Consider the following 20,682-nt stretch of genomic DNA (forward strand, 5'->3'; position numbering starts at 1 on the left):
GGGATCTTATCGCGCTTCTTTTTAAAGGACTTTTGTGCCTCTTTTTCCAGTCCAGTCAGCTCGAGATGCATTTGGAATTTATTGACGCTTTGGCCACGGCTCGTGGGTTCAGCATGTCGCTCTGTCTCGCCTGCTTTCCGTGAATTCTCGCCTACTGCTCGTCCTTGCCTAGTTCATAATTGGCATCGGGACTGATGCGGCCTACAGGTACCCTTTGGTCTTGCATGTGGATCCTGATGGCCACGGCTTTTGAATGTTCGTAATGCCCACGACTAGGTTTAGCTCCTCCATTTTCTCATCCCGACTTTCGGCGACAGTAGGTCTACTGCTGATTGAATGTAACTAGCCGCTGCGTACATATCGATATAAGACATCCGCCCATTCTTCTGCGCTTGCCGTCGATCGACGGGAAGCGGGATAAAAGGGTAACTTTGGACATGGACCCCTTTGGAGTTACTTTATTCTATACGCATGTTACATGTCGGAGTTGGAGTCGTTGTAAATAAACAGAAGGAATGAAGGAAGTTCTATTACATGACGAATATGTGATGTAAAAGTTCGAGGAAAATGGAAACACAGGCCGCTCCATATGTTCAGTCCGGATCCAACTACAGTGATCGATCGTAAACGATCAAGGCTGTTTGGGGATGGATAGTAGATATGTACATAATGCATAATGAGTCATCTGGGTTTGTTGGAAAGTCAGATGCTGATGATATCGAGAGCGTTGTTCGATGACATCATGACGGCGCTGATCTCACGTGTACGGGCCACTCGCGACGTGCTTAAATAGCGCGCGCGTCCAACTGGCGTCCCCAAACCTTCCTCTCTTCCCTTCGCCATTGTGTCTCTCGTCTTCGTTGTCCCGTTCTCGCTCTACAACTCCTGGAGCTCAAGGTGCTGTATGGTATTGAACGAAAACACTTTTATTCCGCCTATTCAGGATTCTCAGAGCATCCGCGTCATTCTTAGCAGTGAATGCCGCGTTCAGTTCACCCAGCACACGTGGTACTTGAGCCTTGCGAGCGCGTTCTGGATAACGTATGTGAAGACACGACGCGCTATTCTAAGTCTCGTGATGCCTCATCCGATGTTCGGCGGAAATAGGATGAAATGCACCCACGCGATCCTGCCGGCGTTCTGAATTGAATCCGAAGGTTCCCTTCTGCTTCCTTCTTTCACAACCCCCCCGAGGATAGCGGGTTAACGTATTACTGGCAGGATTCTCCTTCCCCGCTGTATGCATGATCTACTTTCATTGACTAGCTCGAGCTCCAGACTCATTGGTAGCGTCCGCTGCCGGCGTGGGCGCTCTCATGGTCGACGGCGCTCTGTTTGATTGGCGAAACTTTCGAACCCTTATACCCTCGGAAGGCGCATAACGTCCTAGATTCAATCGTAGCTTCGGATCGTAATCTGTTCTTCCTCACATGTTCACATCTTCATGGGATGGGCACTGTGGGAGAACCACCGTGGGCTTGGCGAGGATACGTCTCCTCCGAGGGAAAGGGTAAGTAAATCTGATCTGATCTTGTTTCTCTTCATCCCTTAGACCCGTCAATAATTAGCTCCGTGGCTAGCTCCAATGAACGCAAAACGTCATATCATCGGCGACCTCAGTTTGATGGCCCTTTCTTCCTTCACCTTCGCCCGATGGATCTTCTCTCTGACCTTCATAAATACCGTGTCTCAGCCTGCCTAACTCTCCCACAACCATGATGCCTTCGACATCTGCCTTCGCTTTCCCTCCAGAAATCATCGACATGATTACTGACCATCTACACGCATCCACACGTACGCTGCTCTCTCTCAGCTTACACCCTTCCTTCCTCCCTTCAGCACGGTACCACCTTTTCTCCTCCCTCTCGATACCCCTTCACACACGTGGGCTCTTCGGTCTTCTTTCCCTCCTTGATTCGCCCCACTGCACCATAAAACCATATATACAACGCCTCCTCTTCACCAACCTCACGAAGGTCGTCGCGACACATGGTTTGGCGGACGTCGTCCGTGCGATTCGTCATTTACCCAGACTGCCGAGGGTAAGCGCGGCGAAGTTCGCCAACACGGATTTCGAGAAAGTCCCTGGAGAGGTGTTAGGTCTGCTCATGTACCACCTTCGGCACTTTAGTCTGTCCTCCCTGGTCCTCGAGGGGTTACATTTTTCGCGCTTTAGTGAGGTGGTTGGGTTTTTGGGTGCCTTTAGTGGCTGGGCAAGCGTAGAGGTCAAGCGGGTGAGCTGGACTTATGGCGCTGGCGGGTATGTGCCGACGCCACTGTCAAATATGGAGTGGGAAATCGCCGATGTTGCCGGTGATATGCTGCAGTGGCTCGCAGGTGCAGGCGCTACGGTGCACAGTCTGGAGGGGGAGGCTGAAGCAATACAGGATCTGATGAGAAGTGCAGGGCCTTCCATTAGGCAGCTGAAAGTCAAACTTTCAGAGGGTGAGCGCTTGTCTGTTGTTTGTTGTGACCATCTTCTCACATCGTGGTAGATTCACTCATCGACGTCTCTCCGTGTACATCGCTTCGCTCGCTTCATCTCTATTTCCCACCTATGCCATCAAATGATCGTTGTATCATGGACATACTCTCCAAGATCCAGTCCAGAGATTTGCAAGAGCTACATATTGGGGTCTCCCTTCCCATTGCTGTGGACTGGGATGAGCTCGACAAAATACTCGCATTGCATCGATCTTTACGGAGGATATACCTTTTCGTCTCACGAGGCACGACACAGTTCGACATGGGGAAGTATTTCGCAGAGGTTCTTCCGAGAAGTCGAGATATTCTCCAAGTGGTCCCAAGTAAGGACAGGTGTGTATTGCATCCTTACTCGGAAACCTGAGCCGAACTCATCGATCATGAGCAGTGTGTAGTAGGCTGAATTGTCCACATGAATTGAGGGACATCGTGTACATTAGCGAGTTGGAAATCGCCGCTGTTATATTCGCGTTACGTGCTGAAGGGCTTCGCTGTCCCGAACAATGCGGTACTATATATCGTCTCGGACTCGGTGCAGTTGCGGTGCTCCACTATACTCTGGCCTACAGTTCAGAGGCGCATGTATGATGGATGGAATGAATACCTTGAGATCACGTCGCAGGAACTGAATACATACACCGGCAAATTCGAGACGATGCCGGTAAAGATTTCAATCGCCTTTAAGGTTTTAGACGACGTCGGACCGGTTTGGTCGGTGTGTAGGAGGCTCCTATGAGTTAGTCTCTGGGGTTTGATACCCTGTTGGTGCTTTCTTACCATTTGGGTTGCAGTCGGTGCCGCAGATGTATGCGGTCCCTGATCGCCCTCGCAACCCTTTTATATGCGCATGCGACCCCCAATCCAGAATCTGGTATTCGGAATTGATGAAGCTCCGAAGAAAACCGATGGGATGTAGACCGCGGCAGCTTGTTGAGTTGGTTGACCATGTGTTTGTCGATGGCGCAATTCACGGGATTGAAGAATCTAGGGCTTAGGGTTCAGCTGTTCTTATATCTCGACCGAGGTTGTAGGGAATCGTGTGTTTGCTCAAATTGTGGCGGATGCAGTAGAGATCCTTGAAGTGACCGCGGGAAAGCCTTCTTAAGAACATTTTTGAAGGAGCTTTCTTTGACAGGGAACGTAACGTCAAGGAAGAGCTTATTAACTTTCCGATGGCTTGGAACCTAGCCATTAGGGAGACACTGATCTCCATTATAGTTTGCCCAGATAGTACACAATTCACTTTATCCACTAATAACCCATTCTTTCTTCGTTGTCTAAACCTTCAGCTGTGCAGGCATCTCTTCCCCAAAGACACCAGCCAAGAGGTTGTTCACGGCGAGTGTAGCCATGTCGATTCTAGTCTCTATGCTCGCACTCCCGATGTGAGGCAAAATGACGCAACTAAAGGAATATTAACTACGCTTTCCACGACTGGGATTGCGACCTACCGAGGTTCCTTGACAAGGGGGTGATCAAGCGTGATATTTGGTTCGCCCTCTACTACGTCTAGCCCCGCGCCCCAAATCCAGCCCTCTTTCAGTGCCTTGGCCAATGCGTCCGAATCTACCAGCGTCCCTCTACTAGCATTGACAAGGACGCTGTGTTTCTTCATCTTGCGGAGGAATTCTTCATTGATGAGGTGCCTAGTACTCTCTCCACCTGGGGCTAAGACAAACACAACGTCGCTCGATCGCGCGAGCTCATCGGAATCGACGCGTCGGAGGGTTTTGAGGGTAGGGTACTGGGAGAGGATAGCAGTGTCCCGGTCGAGGGCTGATGGTGAGTCAGGTTTGGCGGTATAGATGCAGGAGGTGATCCCAAAGGGGATAAGGCGCTTGAGGGTTGCTTGGGCGATGCGGCCAAAGCCAACGAAACCGACAGTGCGTTCTGGGGAGGAGGGCAGGGTGCTGATTTGGGGACCGCAGAATGCGAATGGGGCCCAGAGGAATTTTGGCCACTATGGTTGGGGTTTTGGTGTATGTGGTGTAAAGTAAAGTTGTGAAGGCTTACCTGTCCGGATTGAACTAGTTCTATAGTCGATCCAGCGTTTCTGCCGGCCATGAGGGCGAGCATTACAGTTACGTCGGCGACTGGGAAGGATGAGTATATTTCCGGGGTTGTTAGGAAGGAACGGACCGGCATCGGTTAGTACGTCCGGTGTATAACCTAATTTAACGCCTCGATTCGTGAGCTCGGTGAGATCGATGTGCTCTGCAGGCGATTGTTGGATTGTGTATCTTGAAGGAGGTATAAATAACGCACCGTAGCCGACAGACATAGTGGATACGACGCGAAGACTTGTGCCAGCTGCGAATGCAAGTATGAAGCCTGAGGTCATTACCCATTGTGTCTGTTTAGCTCACCAGCTTCGAACAGAGCTTTATCTGCCTGTGCCAAAAATTAGTCAAGGGCGGGCAAATCAGAGGAGCACAACAATGCCTACCTTCTCCGGGAACATCAACAGAACACCCGCCGCACCCTTGACCTGTTCTAGCAACCAGTTCCTATCGCAAGACGAGTCTTCTGGCCACACAACGACCTGGGAGGCATCTCAATTATGATCAGATAAACATAGAAATCAAGGAAACTCGCCTCGACATCGCTCCTCTTTTCCAGCAAGGGCATAACATCCGGCCCAAGATTCCTGCAGATCACAACGCGCGGTTTGGTGGTGCTAAGGTGGGTCATTACGCTAGTTAGTCTATCTTTCACGGACGCAATAGAGTCAATCGGCGACCTTGACTGCATTAAGTTTGGGTCGTGATCGACAAGAAGGAAAGAGATTTCTTGACAAATTGATCCTAGTGGACATATAAAGGAATCTGGAATAACCGGACCGACTGGAATTGGGCGGGCCGATCACGTGCGATAGAATGCCGGACCGGCAGGGACCGACTCATCGTTAGTCAGTGACGTCGTCGGTGTTTTACCGATTAACTTTTTCTTTTGCAACGGCCACCATCTCCACGCGTCCCTACCTTATTCTCTTCTAATCTCGCTTCTTCTTAATGGCCAAAGGCAGCGGCAAATCCTCAGCCACGTCTGGCACGCGAAAGAAACATGCGAAGAAGGCTGCAGGAAATGTCGAGCCTGAAGCTGGTCCGATGAAGGAAAAACGGGCGAAGAACAAGGAGAAGGGCAAAGGAAAGAAGGAGCCGAGGCAGAAAGTGTATATTCCTCCTGTGAAGCCTGCTCCGGTACAGCCAGATCCTTTGGAGACAACGGGAATAGCGCATCAACTGCCGCCGGAACTATTGGTCGTTCTACGAAGTCTAGGGAAGAAGGCTGTGGTGACGAAGGGCCGGGCGCTGGAGGACCTCCAGTCAGGATGGATAGAGAGGGCACTGGCAGGCGATGAGGACCTGATACCGACACTGCATATCATGTTTCCAGTTTGGGTGCGTCCTATTTCTTCTTCGCGGCGATTCTCTGTTCTGATGAGACAGATATGAAGATGCACCATGTATCAGCGCTGTTTCTCCATCCTTCACGACGGATCCGACAATTGACGGCAGATCTACACAAATCATTTGTTATGCTGATGAAAGAAGCTATCCTTGCCCATTTTGACGCCTGTTCGACTCGCGAGGCGGAGTGGATCCTGGGAAGTTGGTGTATGGCAGCACACGATGTCGACCGTGGTGTGGCAGCATCGGCAGTGTCGTCGTGGCGAAGTTTTAATGATGCTTCAGGCAAGCTGTTATTGAACGACAAGGAGAACGGATTGTTTTCGTGTCTTGGGGCATTCGTGTATCGAACAGCGATGGATCCGCTTGCTATCTATCTGGACTTGAATCCTCTGCCACCCGCTCCACCGCCACCCACTAAAGGCGCGTCAAGGAAGGTAGAGCCAGAACCAACGCCAAGATTAAAGTCCGAGGATTTAGAAGAAGATGAGCAGGATAGGAAAGCTCGGATACGAGTTGGCGCGTATGGAGCAATCCGGTGGATAACTGGTAATCTGCCAAATACTTTTTCTTTTAGCTCCATTCAAACAAGTTTGATGCAGATAATGTCGAAACGGAGATTCACGAACAGCTTTCAAATCCTGTCTTTTGGTCGGCATTGCACTATAAAGAGTCGGCTTCGTACGTCTCGGCGAACGAAGAATGTTTCGGGTACGGCCAACCTGCCGTTCGGAAAGCAGCCTGGGCACTTGTTCAAGCTCTTTTGCGACGTTCGTGATCTTCTACTATACATGATCCATCGCGCTAACCTTCAAGCTAGATCCAATCGAAGCACAGCTATCCACGTTAAGCGCGGCTATTCTCCACTCTGCTTGGGTCGAGCCGGATACAACTGTTCATGCTATCATGTGGCAGCCCCTACTTCGCTTCCTGAAAGGTGAGCATCTCATTCATTTGCAGAATAAATAAATAATATCATTACCAGATCATTCCAACGCGTGGGAATTGGCCGACAGGATTAACCTCGAAGAGGACGGTTCGAGTGACGAAGAAGACGAGGAGCAACATTCTCCTGTGAAAGCTCGCCCCGCATACGACGAGTTTTTGCAGTTTCTCCAACTTGGGTGCTCAGGGTCCCCAATACAGGGCTACCCAACGGTGGTTATCATCATATCGACGATACCTTCTTCGGTAGGTCTCGCTTCTGCAGGGCTCGCGCCTGATTTGACTCTTCGTTAGACATTCGCTTCGACGTCATCTGTATCACCCTTGACAGATTTTTTCATGTCATTTTGGGCTGCCATTGATGGTCGCGCGCTTAGTGGCTTGAATCGGGCCAAGGCAAGCGGAGCGTTTTTGGAGTCACTTTATGAGTGTATGGTGTTCCTGCTGAGAAGGGTTCATCGCGATGCAGGACACGCTTCGTTGTTGTTGGGTGCTGAGGCGAAGATGGAGGAACTGGTGGAGGACCAGCTCGTGAGGACGTTCAAGGCACTGGAAGACCGGACGTTGAAAGTAGAGGAGAAGAACTTGTGTGGTACGGTGGCGAAGACTCTGGTTTCGTTGGAGGCTATCAATCATGGTTCGTGGTTCGAATTGGGACGTTGAACGGCACTGATGTTTCTTATGAACAGACTTGTACCAGTCTGCTTGGAGGGTGTTGAGCCAGATCATCAAGGATTCAGGGTCATCGATCGCACCCTGCCTCCTTAGGACGCTCCTTGATCGATTCCCAGATGACTCAGAGCTATATGCAGCGTCGCGTGCATTGTTGCGTGAGGTACTTCGGTCAGCAACCGACGACTGGGAGCGCAGCCTCAATCAAACATCAGAGGATTATCGACCCGGAAATGGCATACAAACACTTGTTGGCATGCTCAACGTCTTTGGACCGCACCTGTTTAGTAACAATCCGGAATTCGCATCGGTAAGGATTTGAGCTGTCTTTCAACAATTCATGGCCTGACGAGCGACGATGATACAGAAACTCGATGCTCTCGCCAGCCAACACGCATACCTTACCCTGACCCGTTCCGAGCCTTTCTTCTTCGCTTATCTTTCTCATAGAAACGATGATACCGTACGCAAAGTTGTCTGGAATAGCACCTTGGACGGCATTGGACAGCATGCGAATACTCTCTCGTCATCAATAAAGCGGCTGCTGGATGCTAGGGTGAATATCAATACGTTGGGAACGCAGCTTGATGCCCCGATCCACCAGTTATTTGTAGAGTCGTTACACAAACCCTCAAATTCGTCAGAGGTTTCCCTCATGCAGCAAGTACTACAAAAGCCAGGTCAGTGTTTCCCTCTCGTTCGCACGAATGTATTGCTTATGCCACATGTTAGGTCTCGTCCTGTCGAAGAATGGGTTAGACTCTCTGATACAAACCCTAGGGTCCGTCTTTACAGCCGACATCAATGTAGCGCTTCGTTCTGGGAGTGAATGCCGCAGTATATTTGATACGTTGCTGGTGTTGTTATCGACGGCACTATTCTCTCCACCTCGATTCACCAGTTCGCCGACTTTGCTCGCTGTCGAGGTTCTACCATACGTCTTCCTTCTCGGATACGTCCTTCCCAAATCCATCTCGTCTCTCGACGGCAGTGCTGCGCAAGCACTGTGGGCCCGTTTCATAGAAGATCAGGGATCAAATCACTTTGACCAGACTGCCGTTTTCTCTGGAATACGGGACCTGCTGAAGACGATCGTGGTCGATACGCGAATGCGGCCAAGGTAAGAGCCTTTTTAATCCGAATTTCTCCATCATCCTAACAATCATCTAGTCCTGAGCATGTTTTGCACGCACTATCGGAAGCGGCGCTGAAAGAAGTGATAGCTCCTTTGTCATTTCTTCCATCAGTACCTGAACTCGATAGGATGCTAGATGATCTATCATCAGATCCTATACACCCTGCTCTCGCCGTTCTCGACCCTTTAATTCCCCCAGGGGAGTACACAGAGATCGACTCACCAGCATGCGATTCTCATGGATTCTCGTCCTATGCCCGGCTTGTCAGCTTGCTTCTGTTCGCATTCATGGAGGACCGACAGGGCGCTAGACGGAATACATGGGCGCTTCGGCATCTGTTAGCGCTTTCGTTATATGCGGAAGACTATAATGCCTACCCCATAGGGTCGAGTCCGGTGTTTCGGAAAGCTTTGATTGACTTGGAAGGGCTGATCCTCAAATTGCAGCAGATCTGCACGTATCTGTTGACTTCTGCGTCGGATGACGGGTGGAGGCTGAAGGTTTTGGATGCCGTGACAAACGTACGACCACTTGATGAGGTGGATCCACCTTTGGCTCTGTTTTTGAGGGATCAGATCGTAAAGGCACGGAAAAGCGATGAGACGAGGGAAGCTCGTATCCTTGGTCGTGTGCTGCTGCACGTTCTGCACGACGCTGATAAGGCGGAAGCAGATCGATGGATCGTTTTTGCTAGGAGTATCGAGCGAATAGGTGGGTTTTCCCTGACTATTGTCTTTGTCTTAAGTAACATTTGCCCTTTGGTTAAGCACCGGAAACATCTATGGCTATTGTCCATGCTGTGACTGAAGTAGCACCGGAGCCCCCACGTCTTGACAGGTACCGGAACGAGCTTGCGGCATCCTTGTTGGGTGTCCCGCCAGCGAAGGCGAACACTGAAGGCCTGATTACGCTGCGCAAGTTGGCAGCTAGCGCACCTCCCGTGGACTCAGACGTTGTATATCTCCCCCAGCAACGGGCACTGAATGTGGTCAAGACGTGTGAGAAGTGGATTGCGTCGGACGAGGATCTAGATGAGGAGGTCGAGAGTGCGATGACGTGGACGTTCTTCCATCTCGCCCCAATTCTTCAGAACCTCGAAGGATCACACTGGGAGTTCATGTTCGATGTGGTGGAGAACAATCTCGAGGTCTGTTGCGCTTTCCTGCTTTTAAGCTCTCGCTTACTAAGACGTCCATGTAGAACTCTGCTTTTGATGACGATGCCACTTTTGTTTCATTAGCACATACATTGAAGCTGATTCTTGTGATCAAGGATCTCACGTCGACGAATAAAGTCCTTCGCGAAGATTGGCAGACACGGCGACTACCCATTCTCAAATTGGTTCGAGATTTGGCATCATCACGATTGGGTATGCGATCTAAAAGCTTCAGTCAAGTCGTATCTCATTGATATGGTCATTTTTAGACGAACATGCTTCTGCACCCAGGTCTCGATGTTTAGAGCTTGTTCTTGCTGTGGTACAAGATTTGCCCGCGGATCTGATAGATCATGATACCCTGCCCAAGGTCATCTTCATTCTATGTCCGAGGATTTCTGTTCGATGCTGATGGTTAACGTAGATGTGCCACCTTGTCATGGATACTGGGACTGAGGTGCAAAAGAAGGCATACATGCTTCTACAGCAGGCGGCCTACAAGCGCACGCAACACATGGTGGTCGAAGCCGCAGTCGATACTGAGAATACCTTCAAGGCCGAGCTGCCGCCTGAATTGCTCATTATCCTCCAGCAGGCCATTAACTTTGACGATGCAGACTCATTCGAGCACCTAAACGTACGATTTAATCATATGATTATGGCATCAATTAATGACAATCCCAGAACAAATTTGGTTACTTGCTGGGCTGGATGGTCGTCTTTGATCTGTTCTTTGGATCGGTATGTTTAAACTTATCTTCCTTTTATATTTTTTAACCATGGCGCACCAGTCCTTAAAAGTTAAAGCAAGCTATATCGATCAGTTGCGAAGTTTGGACATCATCGCCACGTCATTCATGCCTATGGTGTTGGGCACTCTTAACCTGGATCAAGGCGCCAACAAGGTGTACAAGCTAGATCTGTGGGCTGTGGACGAGTACCACGTCGAACGTACGCTTCTTATCAATGGTCCACATTGCTTTCGTTGACAGAGATTATTAGTCTACGAACCCGACGAAGCTTTTACCTTACAGGTTCTCGCTGCATACCTGTTTTATCGAGCTCTATTGGATATTCCCTCGCTGATACACAGCTGGATACTCGACTGCAAGGACCGCGAGCTTTCCTCGACCATCGTCTCTTACACATCGACACATTTCTCTCCTGTCATCATTCGCACGGAGTTGGTGCATGTCAAGAGCTCCGAGGCTGCGACGGAACTGGAGGACGATACGTTCAAGATCAAGGTGGCGCCTAATATAAACGAGGTCGTTGCATCATACCTCGTAGACGAGCACCAGCTTGAGATGAAGTTGAAGATTCCAACAGATTGGCCTCTACATAAAATCGAGGTCAAGGACATCAAGCGGATAGGCGTTGACGAGCAGCATTGGAGGGCTTGGATGCTCGGTGTTCAGCAGACGATCTGGGCAAGTGAACTGGCTGTTCATTCTCTCATTCCGTTGAGCTAATGCGCATCTATAGAATGGGCGGATTGTCGATGGTTTAGGCTTGTTCAAGAAGAATGTTACATTGCACTTCGAAGGACAAGTGGAGTGTGCCATCTGCTACTCGTAGGTCGTCTGCTTGCCTTCTTTCGTTTGCTATGCTTACATTCCGATCCTTGACAGTATAATAAGCGTCATGGATGGCACCCTCCCCCAGAGACCCTGTAAAACGTGTAAAAACCGCTTCCATGGGGGATGCCTATATAAGGTTCGTCTATCGTCGTCGTGACCGGCTTGATATTAATTTTTTTCCCTAGTGGTTCAATACGAGCCATTCGTCAAGCTGTCCTTTATGCCGATCAGATATGTTTTAGTTAGAAGCTTCCTAGTTTCTCCTACTGCCAATCTGTCTCCTGCGTTTCATGCCGATGCTTATTCTATCTTTCAGGAAATTTAATGCCTTAGGCGATTTTTGGCGCCTTGTTCGCGAAAGTGAAATGATGTCTGACAATGCGTTCAGAATTTAAACGTTTGGTGATCTCTTTTGGAGCAAGAGGCGTGTTCCTGTCCGAAACCGGGTCCGCCTTGGCAATGTGTTTCGTAGATACCCTCTACCTTAAAATCCCTATTTACTCTTCAGACATTGTCAAGGCTATCCTGGTTGAGCACAGGATAATGACGTTCATGATCGACTTCGAGGTGGACTGGTGCATGGTCCCGGAAATTCTGCCTGACACATTCATTGGAAAGTAGAACCCTTTGGGGCTTGGACAGAGATCTGTGTCGTCCTTGCGCGCGCTTCGAAGAGCTTAGCATAAAATTCTACATACATGACCCGCGACACACGAATTCTTATGACTTGCGGCCTATCGTGAGTTTGGTATACGTGCATTGTCTTTCTAGAAGTAGAGCCCTCCACGGTCCTGTATGGAAACTTTTCGGTATCGTGGAGACGTAATCAGGTAAGAAATCCCAGCCTTCACTGGTGCACTTCGACTAACCACGCGTCTCAGCTATCTGGGACCATAGACAATGGCTAGTCCTTCTTCTATGTGAATGACGAAGTACATTCCCATCGAGGTAATCTTCATTTTATGGAAGGAAATCCTACGTTACAAATGGCACGATGACGATGTCATGATTGCACAGGGAAACTGATACAGATAACAAATGGTCTTGGTGTGGCTCTTCGACGAGCAAATTTTTGGATAGACGTTTACGCGACCACAGCAGGCCTTAAATGGGCGTCAGTGAAATAGAAACCCAAAAAGTGGCGAAGGACTCACTGATTCTCATTTCGCGGACCGCTGTCGCTTGCGAGAACGCGTGTCATTGGACACCTGATCAAAATAATGTTAACCAAGTACACAACATTTACAAAGGTAGGTGGACATCGATACGGGTACTAGCCTGTGCTGCAGAGATTGATGCTGGTATCTTGGGAGGGTTACTCGACTCGTCGACACCGGCGGCATCAACGGGAGGATCAGAACGAGACCCTGAAGCACTTGTTGATGAAGTAGAAGCGGGGGACGGAGCCCCAGTCAGAGGTTCGGAGAGATGAAGACGAAGAAGGAGGCTTGAGAGCATCTGTGGGGATAGATGCTACTGTCAACACATACAAGCGGTTCCAAGGAAACTTTCATACAGTCAAAACATTCCTCATGAACCATTCGCCCTCTCTGCGTGTACCCAGCTTGGCGCACAGTGTGTGCTGAAATTGATTTACATAAGCGACGTAAAGACCATGAAGAAACGAGTTTGTAGTAAGTGGTTACAGTCGACTCCCTTATAACCCATAGCGTTCGGTGGAACCCCCGAGCTATAGGTTATGCGAGAGTATGGGTTGCGAAGGAGATCACGTGTAAGAGTGAATTTTTTTTACTAAAAATTTCTTCAAATCTTCCCCCGATATTCTACTGTATTAGGCTGATATTAGGCTTTATATTTCTTGAAAACGGTTAAATGTGCAAATGATCACTATTTTCAATAAATTTGTCAGGTCACGTAACATTTTCCGACGACGGCAATCTTCGGCAACCTCCCATAGATGCATTTACCCTAGTTTTCAACCGGGCATAAGGTACACCTATATCGGTACAGTCATATTTTGGGCCTTCCGATGTCACGGCTTCTGAAAATCAATAGAATTTGGTGGAAATTTAACCTCGGACCGGGAAATATATGGGGTACCAGAGAGGAGATTCTGGCAAAAAGCTATGGGTTATGGGGTATGGGCGAGGTATGGGTTATGGTACCCATTTCCCTGCGAATGAGGTCGGTGGAACCAAAAATCTATGGGGTATGCGAGAGTATGGGTTAAGAGGGGTATGGGTTATAAGGGAGTCGACTGTATATCTCGATCCCCCGCTTCGGTATCATCCGCTTCCTGAGCAACTATTCGGCACCTTGCTATTTATCTGCCGGATTGCCCCGGGGCCAGTGTTGAGTCGATCGTTCAATGTCGAACTTAGACGTAAGAGGAGAAAAAGGCACAAAATCCGAACTGATATAGTATCTAGAAAATAATAAATGTACATGAAGAAATGAAAATAGATGCTTTCGAGACTCCGACACTCGAGAGAGTCTATGCATTGTCGACTCTCCAGGTATCGTGATTTTTCAGTGGTACTATGGTACTATGGTATTTTCTTGACTATCGTGGAAGTTACTGCCGCAATGCCATTGTCAATTCCTCAGTTTATCATTACATCACTGGCTTTCTCAAGACTCAAGTCCGCTTTTTAGCGTTAAATGTTAAACACTCTATATCGACAAATTACAACCTCGTTTTTAAAAATGTTACAACTGAACAACATTGTATAATCAGCAATGCACAATAATTTTATTTGTGGGTCTAGAGAAAGCCGTGCTGTGTCGAAATTTGCACGTCGCTATCCGTTTGCACATGCCGACCACCCGCAATAAGCCGAACACTTGCCACGAAGGTGCCGGATACCCAGAGGTTCAACGGCTCCCGCAATTGGCTCCATAGGTCCTACGACCGGACCATAACCCTGTTATGGTGACGAGGGCTGAGTCAGTGTTGATGTTTTACCCCAATGAACCTTATCAAGCGTTTCTGAGCCAGTAGCAGTGTAGAAATGTCTTTTAATTCTGCTATAATCTAAAGAATACCACAACTCAGCGTACATTGCTGCAAGCCGACCGTGTCCGCGGAAGTCCGAGTAAGTCAGGCCTGATCATCCGAGTTTCTCCGTTGTACTTCGCTTCATCTGGGGCTTCTTCGTTTCAACATCCTCAGGTACCCGGGATCGAGATATAACCACTCACTCGAGACTGAAGAAACCCGTCAAGGTGTGCGTGACCCTGTTGTCGCATCCTTCGGTACAAAGGAAGAATGCCCTTGCCCCAATTTTCCTGAGCTCGGTCGTCGTCAGCGGTGGACATTGTGAAGGGAGAAAAAGTGCTGGCAAGGAAATTTTTTGAATCAGTGGTTCATATATGCTGACATTGTTGGGATCGTCTCTGGGGATGTATTTTTTATTCCCTGCTACGCAGCGTGATGTAAAACCATTGAAAAACGGCCCGAGTTGAGCCCGAGAAATGTAGGCTACGATGGCAGGTCTTCCCACGTCACGGTGAAACTGTAGTACATAATCAAGAAAAGTGCTGATCGAGATCCTTCGCGTGAACGATGAAAACTCCAAGTGATCATTGAAGCGACAGTGGGAGGAAATAAATTGCATGTCAGAAAACGAACTTAGAATTTGGAGTAAAGCAGCGCCAGGAACGATTCAGAAATAGGGACGTAGAACGGGAATTTTGCGCCACAGTACTGAACAAACGCCGAGGGGTTTCGACCACTCCGGCATCCAGATTCTGCCACGAATCCACACTCTGTCCTTTGAAGCCACAAGCTCATCCAGTTCCTGGATCGCCTCGGCCACATCTGGCCTCGCGGATGGGACGTGCGACATCATTTCAAGAACGAGTGGCTTGAAATTATCCGATCTATGGTATTTCTGAATCCATGAGTAGCGCAAGAACTTAGGTAGACTTCTACAACTACGTACCTCACAGAATTCAAGGAATGTCGCATCCGACTCGCACCTATGTTGTAGATGTCGAGCTTGAATGAGTTACAGGAGAGAACTCTGGGGCTATTTGTATGCCGCGTTGCAGTGTCTTTGCCATTTGGATATTTCTGAGAAGTTTCAAAGCCGATGATAGAATATCGAACCGAACTGACGCGGCACCGGCAAGGACGTTGGGGGATGCTTCGGTGAACACCATCGTAACTGTCGTTACAGACGAAATGAAATCCCTTTGGACAGACTTCGGATGCATCCATCAGGAAGTTAAGAGCACATGGCCCGCGTCGCTATAAAGAGCTGTCAGTACAAGATGGCAAGGAGTCTCTAGACATAACCCGTGTGATATGTTGAGACTGCATAAAATTGAGCCCTTGCAAGGAGTTAAGGGCGAATTAGCATTATATCAATGGAGGGACACGTACTTCTAGTAATTGACGGAATGTACCTATGAATTCTAACTTGCAACGATACTCGGAATACCCGAAATCTGGAAGCAAGCAAATGCATGACCATAAACACACTGTGCTCATCGTCTGAATAGGCACAGTACCAAGGATAGGAGCAGCGTGAGAGCGCAAAGATAGCTTGCCATGGAGAGGTCGTCGGTCACATCTGTTCGCGTTACTCGGAGGGCAGCTCTGAACCGTCTTTCCGTATAGCGTACATCACATTTATTTCTAAAGAAAACAAATGTCGTTGACATAAATCAAATAAGAGGAATTTTGACCGTACAACAAATGGGACATGCTTATCCTCCGCCCACCAGTCAAAGCTCAGCCGTCTGATACCGTCCTTCTTCAGCCATGATGGAGTCCAGTCAAGATGATATTTAGGGCGAAGCATATAGCCAGAACGAGCCAAGAAAGGCTGACACTTGACCCAAAACATCATTTTCAGTTCATCTCTATCGACTAAGTAGCTCGGAGTCAGAACTCATGATATGCGAGTAGCAGTCCAGATTTCCAGTTATCAGGAGTGCGAGAATAATTTAATGCCGGTGTCAAGCGATGTTGATGAGCGCGTGAACCCAACGTGAACCTAGTGAGATACCGTGAGGTCAAATTCGAAGCCGGGCGGCCCGGAAGAGTAACGGAAATACCATATCGGGAACGCCACAGATTTTTCACTTGAAAACTGTTTTTCTGTCGCGAAGGCTTCAATCTCAAGCTGGAGCGCCTGCTCGAGGACAAGAATACTGCTTTCTCGTATGAAGTGAAGGCCCTTTGTCAGCGTAGCTTCGTTCAGGGCATGCCCACTCAGTGTTGACAGTAAGTCTGCATCCGTCTCCGAGTCAAAGCGCAGATCGTCACCTCAAAGCATCTTAGTAGTGAGTGTACTTATGGTGGTTAATAAAATGCAGAATGATGATGATAAGGAAGCTGTCCCTGTCACTCGTGGCATGGTCAATCAACTCTCTCCGTTCAGCTTTTTCAGGGCCTAGTAAACTTATTTTCTTTTTTAGAATGTTCACGTCTGCAAGAAAACCGCACCGATTCAAGACATTCCTTGTCAGAGAAAGAATCCAGTTTTGAAGCCGGAGGAAATATAGGTTCGGAAATTTGTGGCGTGACAACCTCGAGGCCGGAGAGAAGCACAGAAGTGCAGAATTACCAAATTAGTGCCCGGCGCTTGTTGCCAAGTTCTAGTTGATCGATTGTGACATTTAAAGTTCATTGAAAGGCAGGCTTTGATGTGCCTCGAGTCTCTTTATCGCTTCCTTTATCTCTACCACCATGGTCGCCGTTTGTCCCAAAATTCTTTCAGCTGGCCACTGTGATGATGATTCCTGTCGCCTTCGACATGATGTACTACTTGTATGCAATCCATGTCGGAAAACTTTCCTCACTCAACAAAATCTCGATGCACATTTGATCTCGAAAAGGCATCTGGCGGTTGCATCTCGAGCGCCGGGGATGTCCTACTGTAGGGCTTGTGACAGAACTATGGCCGGATCTGGTTGGGATTCACACGTTCGTGGTTCGCGTCACCTCAGAGCGGCCGAGCGACGAGGGGTATCTCCCGATGTTCAACCAGAACTGCCTGAGGAGGTTGAAGGTTATACTTTTTGTCCATCTTGTAACATGCACATTCCCAACGATGTCTGGAATATCCACATCAACGGCAGAAGACACAAAGCATGGACACGGTATACCAAGTTCACTTCTGTTCTAGAAGAAGCCGAGGAAAACAAACACGGCGTTATCGTGGAAGGGAACCTCGATTTTGATATCGTCAATCCTAGCGTCGCGGGTTCAGGTATATCCGCACATCTGACTATCAGTACCACAGTTCCCCACGCGCGTCTTTCTGTGGCCGTTCGTTTGGCATCTTCGAAACATCGCTCAGCGTTCTCTCCGTGCGTCCTTCGTGAAGATGTTCGAATTATAATCTGAATGAAGTTTCTGTCAACAGGTTCACCATCACGCCTCTTGGGACACTGCAACTAAAGTACCGTCAACCACTGGAACTGACCGTTGCGGGGTGTCAAAATTTCCCGGGACGTGCAGACGACAGGGTAGAGCTTGCTTTCGAGGATCAGCAGCTGAACACACAATTCATTATCTGTCGACCCATCCATATTATCGTCGGTGACCCAGAGGCTCACAGGGCACTGCAGCCGAAAACGCCATACGTCGCCCGAAAAAGAACGGCCCGACATCCGGAGACGAAAATCGTTGAAGGAGAGACCGCCAGCTCTTGGCGCCGTTGCCTATATTGTCAAGCTTCCAAAGTATGATATCCCCAAGAACTTGCATGCCACCCTGGCGACCGGCTCCGTCCCAGAGGTCGTCAGGCGGCTTCGGGAGATGTTCCTCCCTCCTACGATCGAGGGTGCTTCCTATGGGAGGCATTTCCGACATTTGATCTGGGCCGAAGAGTTCAAATCGAGGTCAGTACCCATTTCATTTTTTGTGGTTATCTTCCCACTAATGCCACGAGTTCTGTAGCCAAGATTTGGAGTACTATGATATTCCTAATTCTAAACTTACAGGAAACGGAAGATACTATCAGTACGTGTCAGCGATTATCAATGCCTTTTTATCTCACATGTGTTGCAATAGCCTTGAAGTCCCCGGTTTGGCTGAAAAAAGGCCTAGTGTCCTCGTTGGTTCGTATCCCAGCCTTTTATGCTTAGTGTCGCTAAAGGGGATTAGGGGACAACATCCTCGTTCGAAGGAGTGATGCACCCGAAGGTCACTGGTATTCGGGCTGTGTTCATTTCGTTCATAAGGCAGAAGTCGGGCTATGTTTCTACTATTCGTTCAAAGCGACTAGCACGGATAGATTCCTTGTCCGCTTCAAACTAAACCGATACCCACTTCGACGACAGCATCAAGCCTTGGAAACAGCTTTTGCTCCTGCGCGTTTACTCCTGCCCACCGAACAGCACGTCCTGGCGCCATCGGGAGCATCCCCGTGGAGGCCTTTCAACAAGTTGATCGATACCAATCCGCAGCAAAGACAGGCGGTCGACTGCATCCTTCGTCAACCTGGGGGATCAGTGCCCTTCATCATCTTTGGGCCGTAAGTCGCTTATATCTATGACGAATGGAATGACAATTGACGCTGTTCCTATGTAGGCCCGGGACGGGTAAAACTGTCACCATGGTAGAGGCAATTCGGCAGATCCATGCCTCCAATCCCAAAGCTCGTATCCTCGCGTGTGCTCCGAGTAATTCGGCAGCAGATCTTATCACGTCCCGCCTTATGATGCTGGGAGAAGACGCGCTCTTCCGATTCTACGCCCCATCCAGACCGAAACAAGCTGTACCTCTCGAGCTTAAGCCTTTCACCTACGTCAATGATGAGGGTAACTTCTCCGTTCCCATCTTAGCTCGCGTCCGCCAATTCAGGGTCATCGTCTCGACCTGTGTCTCTGCGTCGGTGTTCTTTGGTATTGGTATTCCACGAGGACACTTCACGCATATTTTCATCGACGAAGCTGGCCAGGCTACAGAACCGGAGGCGATGATTGCGATAAAGACCATGGCTGACAATACGACTAATGTCATCCTGTCGGGTGATCCTAAGCAGCTTGGGCCTATCATCAGGTCACCAGTGGCGAGGGATTTAGGCCTGGAGATCAGTTACATCGAGCGGCTGATGCAGAGGGACATGTATGACGAGGAGGATCAGGACGACAGCCACCCGTTAGTCGTCTTCCTTTTACTCATGCCCATGAGTCTAATTACTAACCTTTCTTCATCTCTGTAGGGTGGTGAAACTGATACAGAACTTCCGCTCTCATCCTGCAATCCTCAAATTCCCGGACGAGCGGTTCTATAAAGGAGAGCTTCAGCCTTGCGCGGACCCCAAGGTCATCACTTCTTTCATTGGGTCGAAACACCTCGAAGCAAAGAAATTTCCTATTGTCTTCTATGCAATGGCAGGCAAGGATGCTCGCGAGGCTTCGTCTCCATCATTCTTCAATATCGACGAGGTTCTGGATGTCAAGAAAACAGTTGAGGAGTTACGCTCTGATAAAAAATTGTACATCAGTATGTGACCGCGACATATCATTACAACGTTCCATATTAACAGGCTGTTTCTTTAGCCGACGATGATATCGGTGTGATCGCGCCATATCATGCTCAAGTTCTCAAGATCAGGAATACACTGAGGGGACGATACGATGGCATCAAAGTTGGTAGTGTCGAGGAGTTCCAGGGCCAGGTAAGAGGAATGGTGTCTTGTCATTATTTTGCGCTAATGACAGGTTCTCACTTAGGAACGCAAGGTGATTATCATATCGACAGTCAGAAGTAGCAGAGAATCTGTAGAATTTGATCTGCGGCACACTCTTGGATTCGTTGCCAGTCCTCGTCGCTTCAATGGTAAATTGCACTGATCATCCCCTCTCTTACCTTGTATCTCATCTTGTCATTTCAGTGGCCATAACTCGAGCAAAGGCACTCGTCGTCGTCATCGGAGATCCGACCGTCCTTTCTCTCGATCCCCTATGGCGGTCGTTCCTCAACTACATCTACAAAAACGGTGGATGGAGAGGGTTACCGATTTCTTGGGATCCCGATGCTGATGTGGACGAATCCGGGGGTTATGACCGCGCCATCCGGGAAGCCGCTGAAGAGGATATGAATGACTTTGGTAGACAATTGGAGGCGATGACGCTGGCTGCTGTTGGAGAGGATGAAGATGTCGTGGATCGTCCTTGGACACGACATGATGGGTAAATTGCGGTAACTTTTGCGGGGATAATTTCTACCGTAGAGGCACTCGAGGGACCACGATGCGAATACGGGGTTGACGTAGTACATGAGCGGTGGAGTACGTAGTCAATCAAGTAAAGACAGGAAAAGTGTAGTAGCACGTACACGTGACCGATGACCAATCAAAACGCGCGCTTACGACTCG

The 20,682-nt window shown here is 48.9% G+C and overlaps 4 protein-coding genes across 4 annotated transcripts; 3 read left to right on the forward strand and 1 right to left on the reverse strand.

Moving 5' to 3' along the window:
* Nucleotides 1-1,401: 1,401 nt before the first annotated feature.
* EV420DRAFT_691786 (uncharacterized protein) lies at nt 1,402-3,056 on the forward strand. Its single transcript, XM_060483108.1, has 4 exons — nt 1,402-1,510; nt 1,569-2,445; nt 2,496-2,817; nt 2,870-3,056. The coding sequence occupies exons 2-4, from the start codon at nt 1,716-1,718 to the stop codon at nt 2,877-2,879; spliced, it is 1,062 nt and encodes a 353-aa protein (XP_060327931.1). The 5' UTR covers nt 1,402-1,510; nt 1,569-1,715; the 3' UTR covers nt 2,880-3,056.
* A 456-nt stretch (nt 3,057-3,512) lies between these two features.
* EV420DRAFT_691761 (uncharacterized protein) lies at nt 3,513-5,270 on the reverse strand. Its single transcript, XM_060483107.1, has 7 exons — nt 5,080-5,270; nt 4,931-5,026; nt 4,851-4,875; nt 4,624-4,794; nt 4,498-4,577; nt 3,936-4,444; nt 3,513-3,888 (listed from the first exon to the last, which is right to left on the reverse strand). Exons 1-7 carry the CDS (start codon nt 5,233-5,235, stop codon nt 3,762-3,764), a joined length of 1,164 nt encoding a protein of 387 aa, XP_060327932.1. The 5' UTR covers nt 5,236-5,270; the 3' UTR covers nt 3,513-3,761.
* Nucleotides 5,271-5,495: 225 nt separating this feature from the next.
* EV420DRAFT_1273820 (uncharacterized protein) lies at nt 5,496-11,625 on the forward strand (the record flags this gene model as incomplete). Its single annotated transcript, XM_060467787.1, has 20 exons — nt 5,496-5,885; nt 5,942-6,443; nt 6,497-6,664; nt 6,715-6,831; nt 6,880-7,085; nt 7,134-7,476; nt 7,529-7,821; nt 7,879-8,191; nt 8,244-8,631; nt 8,682-9,358; nt 9,415-9,794; nt 9,848-10,016; nt 10,073-10,203; nt 10,228-10,440; nt 10,488-10,544; nt 10,595-10,754; nt 10,806-11,248; nt 11,289-11,377; nt 11,435-11,519; nt 11,569-11,625. 20 exons carry the CDS (start codon nt 5,496-5,498, stop codon nt 11,623-11,625), a joined length of 5,181 nt encoding a protein of 1,726 aa, XP_060327933.1.
* Nucleotides 11,626-17,030: 5,405 nt separating this feature from the next.
* EV420DRAFT_1630422 (P-loop containing nucleoside triphosphate hydrolase protein) lies at nt 17,031-20,667 on the forward strand. The gene is made up of 11 exons (XM_060476117.1): nt 17,031-17,665; nt 17,722-17,983; nt 18,033-18,199; nt 18,258-18,320; nt 18,372-18,418; nt 18,465-18,834; nt 18,891-19,460; nt 19,525-19,808; nt 19,865-19,983; nt 20,039-20,144; nt 20,200-20,667. Exons 1-11 carry the CDS (start codon nt 17,043-17,045, stop codon nt 20,499-20,501), a joined length of 2,913 nt encoding a protein of 970 aa, XP_060327934.1. The 5' UTR covers nt 17,031-17,042; the 3' UTR covers nt 20,502-20,667.
* The last annotated feature ends 15 nt before the right edge of the window (nt 20,668-20,682 follow it).

Source organism: Desarmillaria tabescens, assembly GCF_030435595.1.
Source record: "Desarmillaria tabescens strain CCBAS 213 chromosome Unknown EV420scaffold_31, whole genome shotgun sequence".
In the NCBI taxonomy this organism is placed as follows: domain Eukaryota; kingdom Fungi; phylum Basidiomycota; class Agaricomycetes; order Agaricales; family Physalacriaceae; genus Desarmillaria; species Desarmillaria tabescens.

Coding starts and splice junctions, on each gene's coding strand:
- EV420DRAFT_691786 (XM_060483108.1), top strand. CDS start 1,716: ATGATGCCTTCGACATCTGCCTTCGCTTTCCCTCCAGAAATCATCGAC. Junction 2,446..2,495: donor GAAAGTCAAACTTTCAGAGG/GTGAGCGCTTGT, acceptor ACATCGTGGTAG/ATTCACTCATCGACGTCTCT.
- EV420DRAFT_691761 (XM_060483107.1), bottom strand. CDS start 5,235: ATGCAGTCAAGGTCGCCGATTGACTCTATTGCGTCCGTGAAAGATAGA. Junction 4,795..4,850: donor TAAAGCTCTGTTCGAAGCTG/GTGAGCTAAACA, acceptor TTGCATTCGCAG/CTGGCACAAGTCTTCGCGTC. Junction 4,578..4,623: donor GGACGTACTAACCGATGCCG/GTCCGTTCCTTC, acceptor CATCCTTCCCAG/TCGCCGACGTAACTGTAATG.
- EV420DRAFT_1630422 (XM_060476117.1), top strand. CDS start 17,043: ATGGTCGCCGTTTGTCCCAAAATTCTTTCAGCTGGCCACTGTGATGAT. Junction 18,200..18,257: donor GCCGAAGAGTTCAAATCGAG/GTCAGTACCCAT, acceptor CGAGTTCTGTAG/CCAAGATTTGGAGTACTATG. Junction 20,145..20,199: donor CAGTCCTCGTCGCTTCAATG/GTAAATTGCACT, acceptor TTGTCATTTCAG/TGGCCATAACTCGAGCAAAG.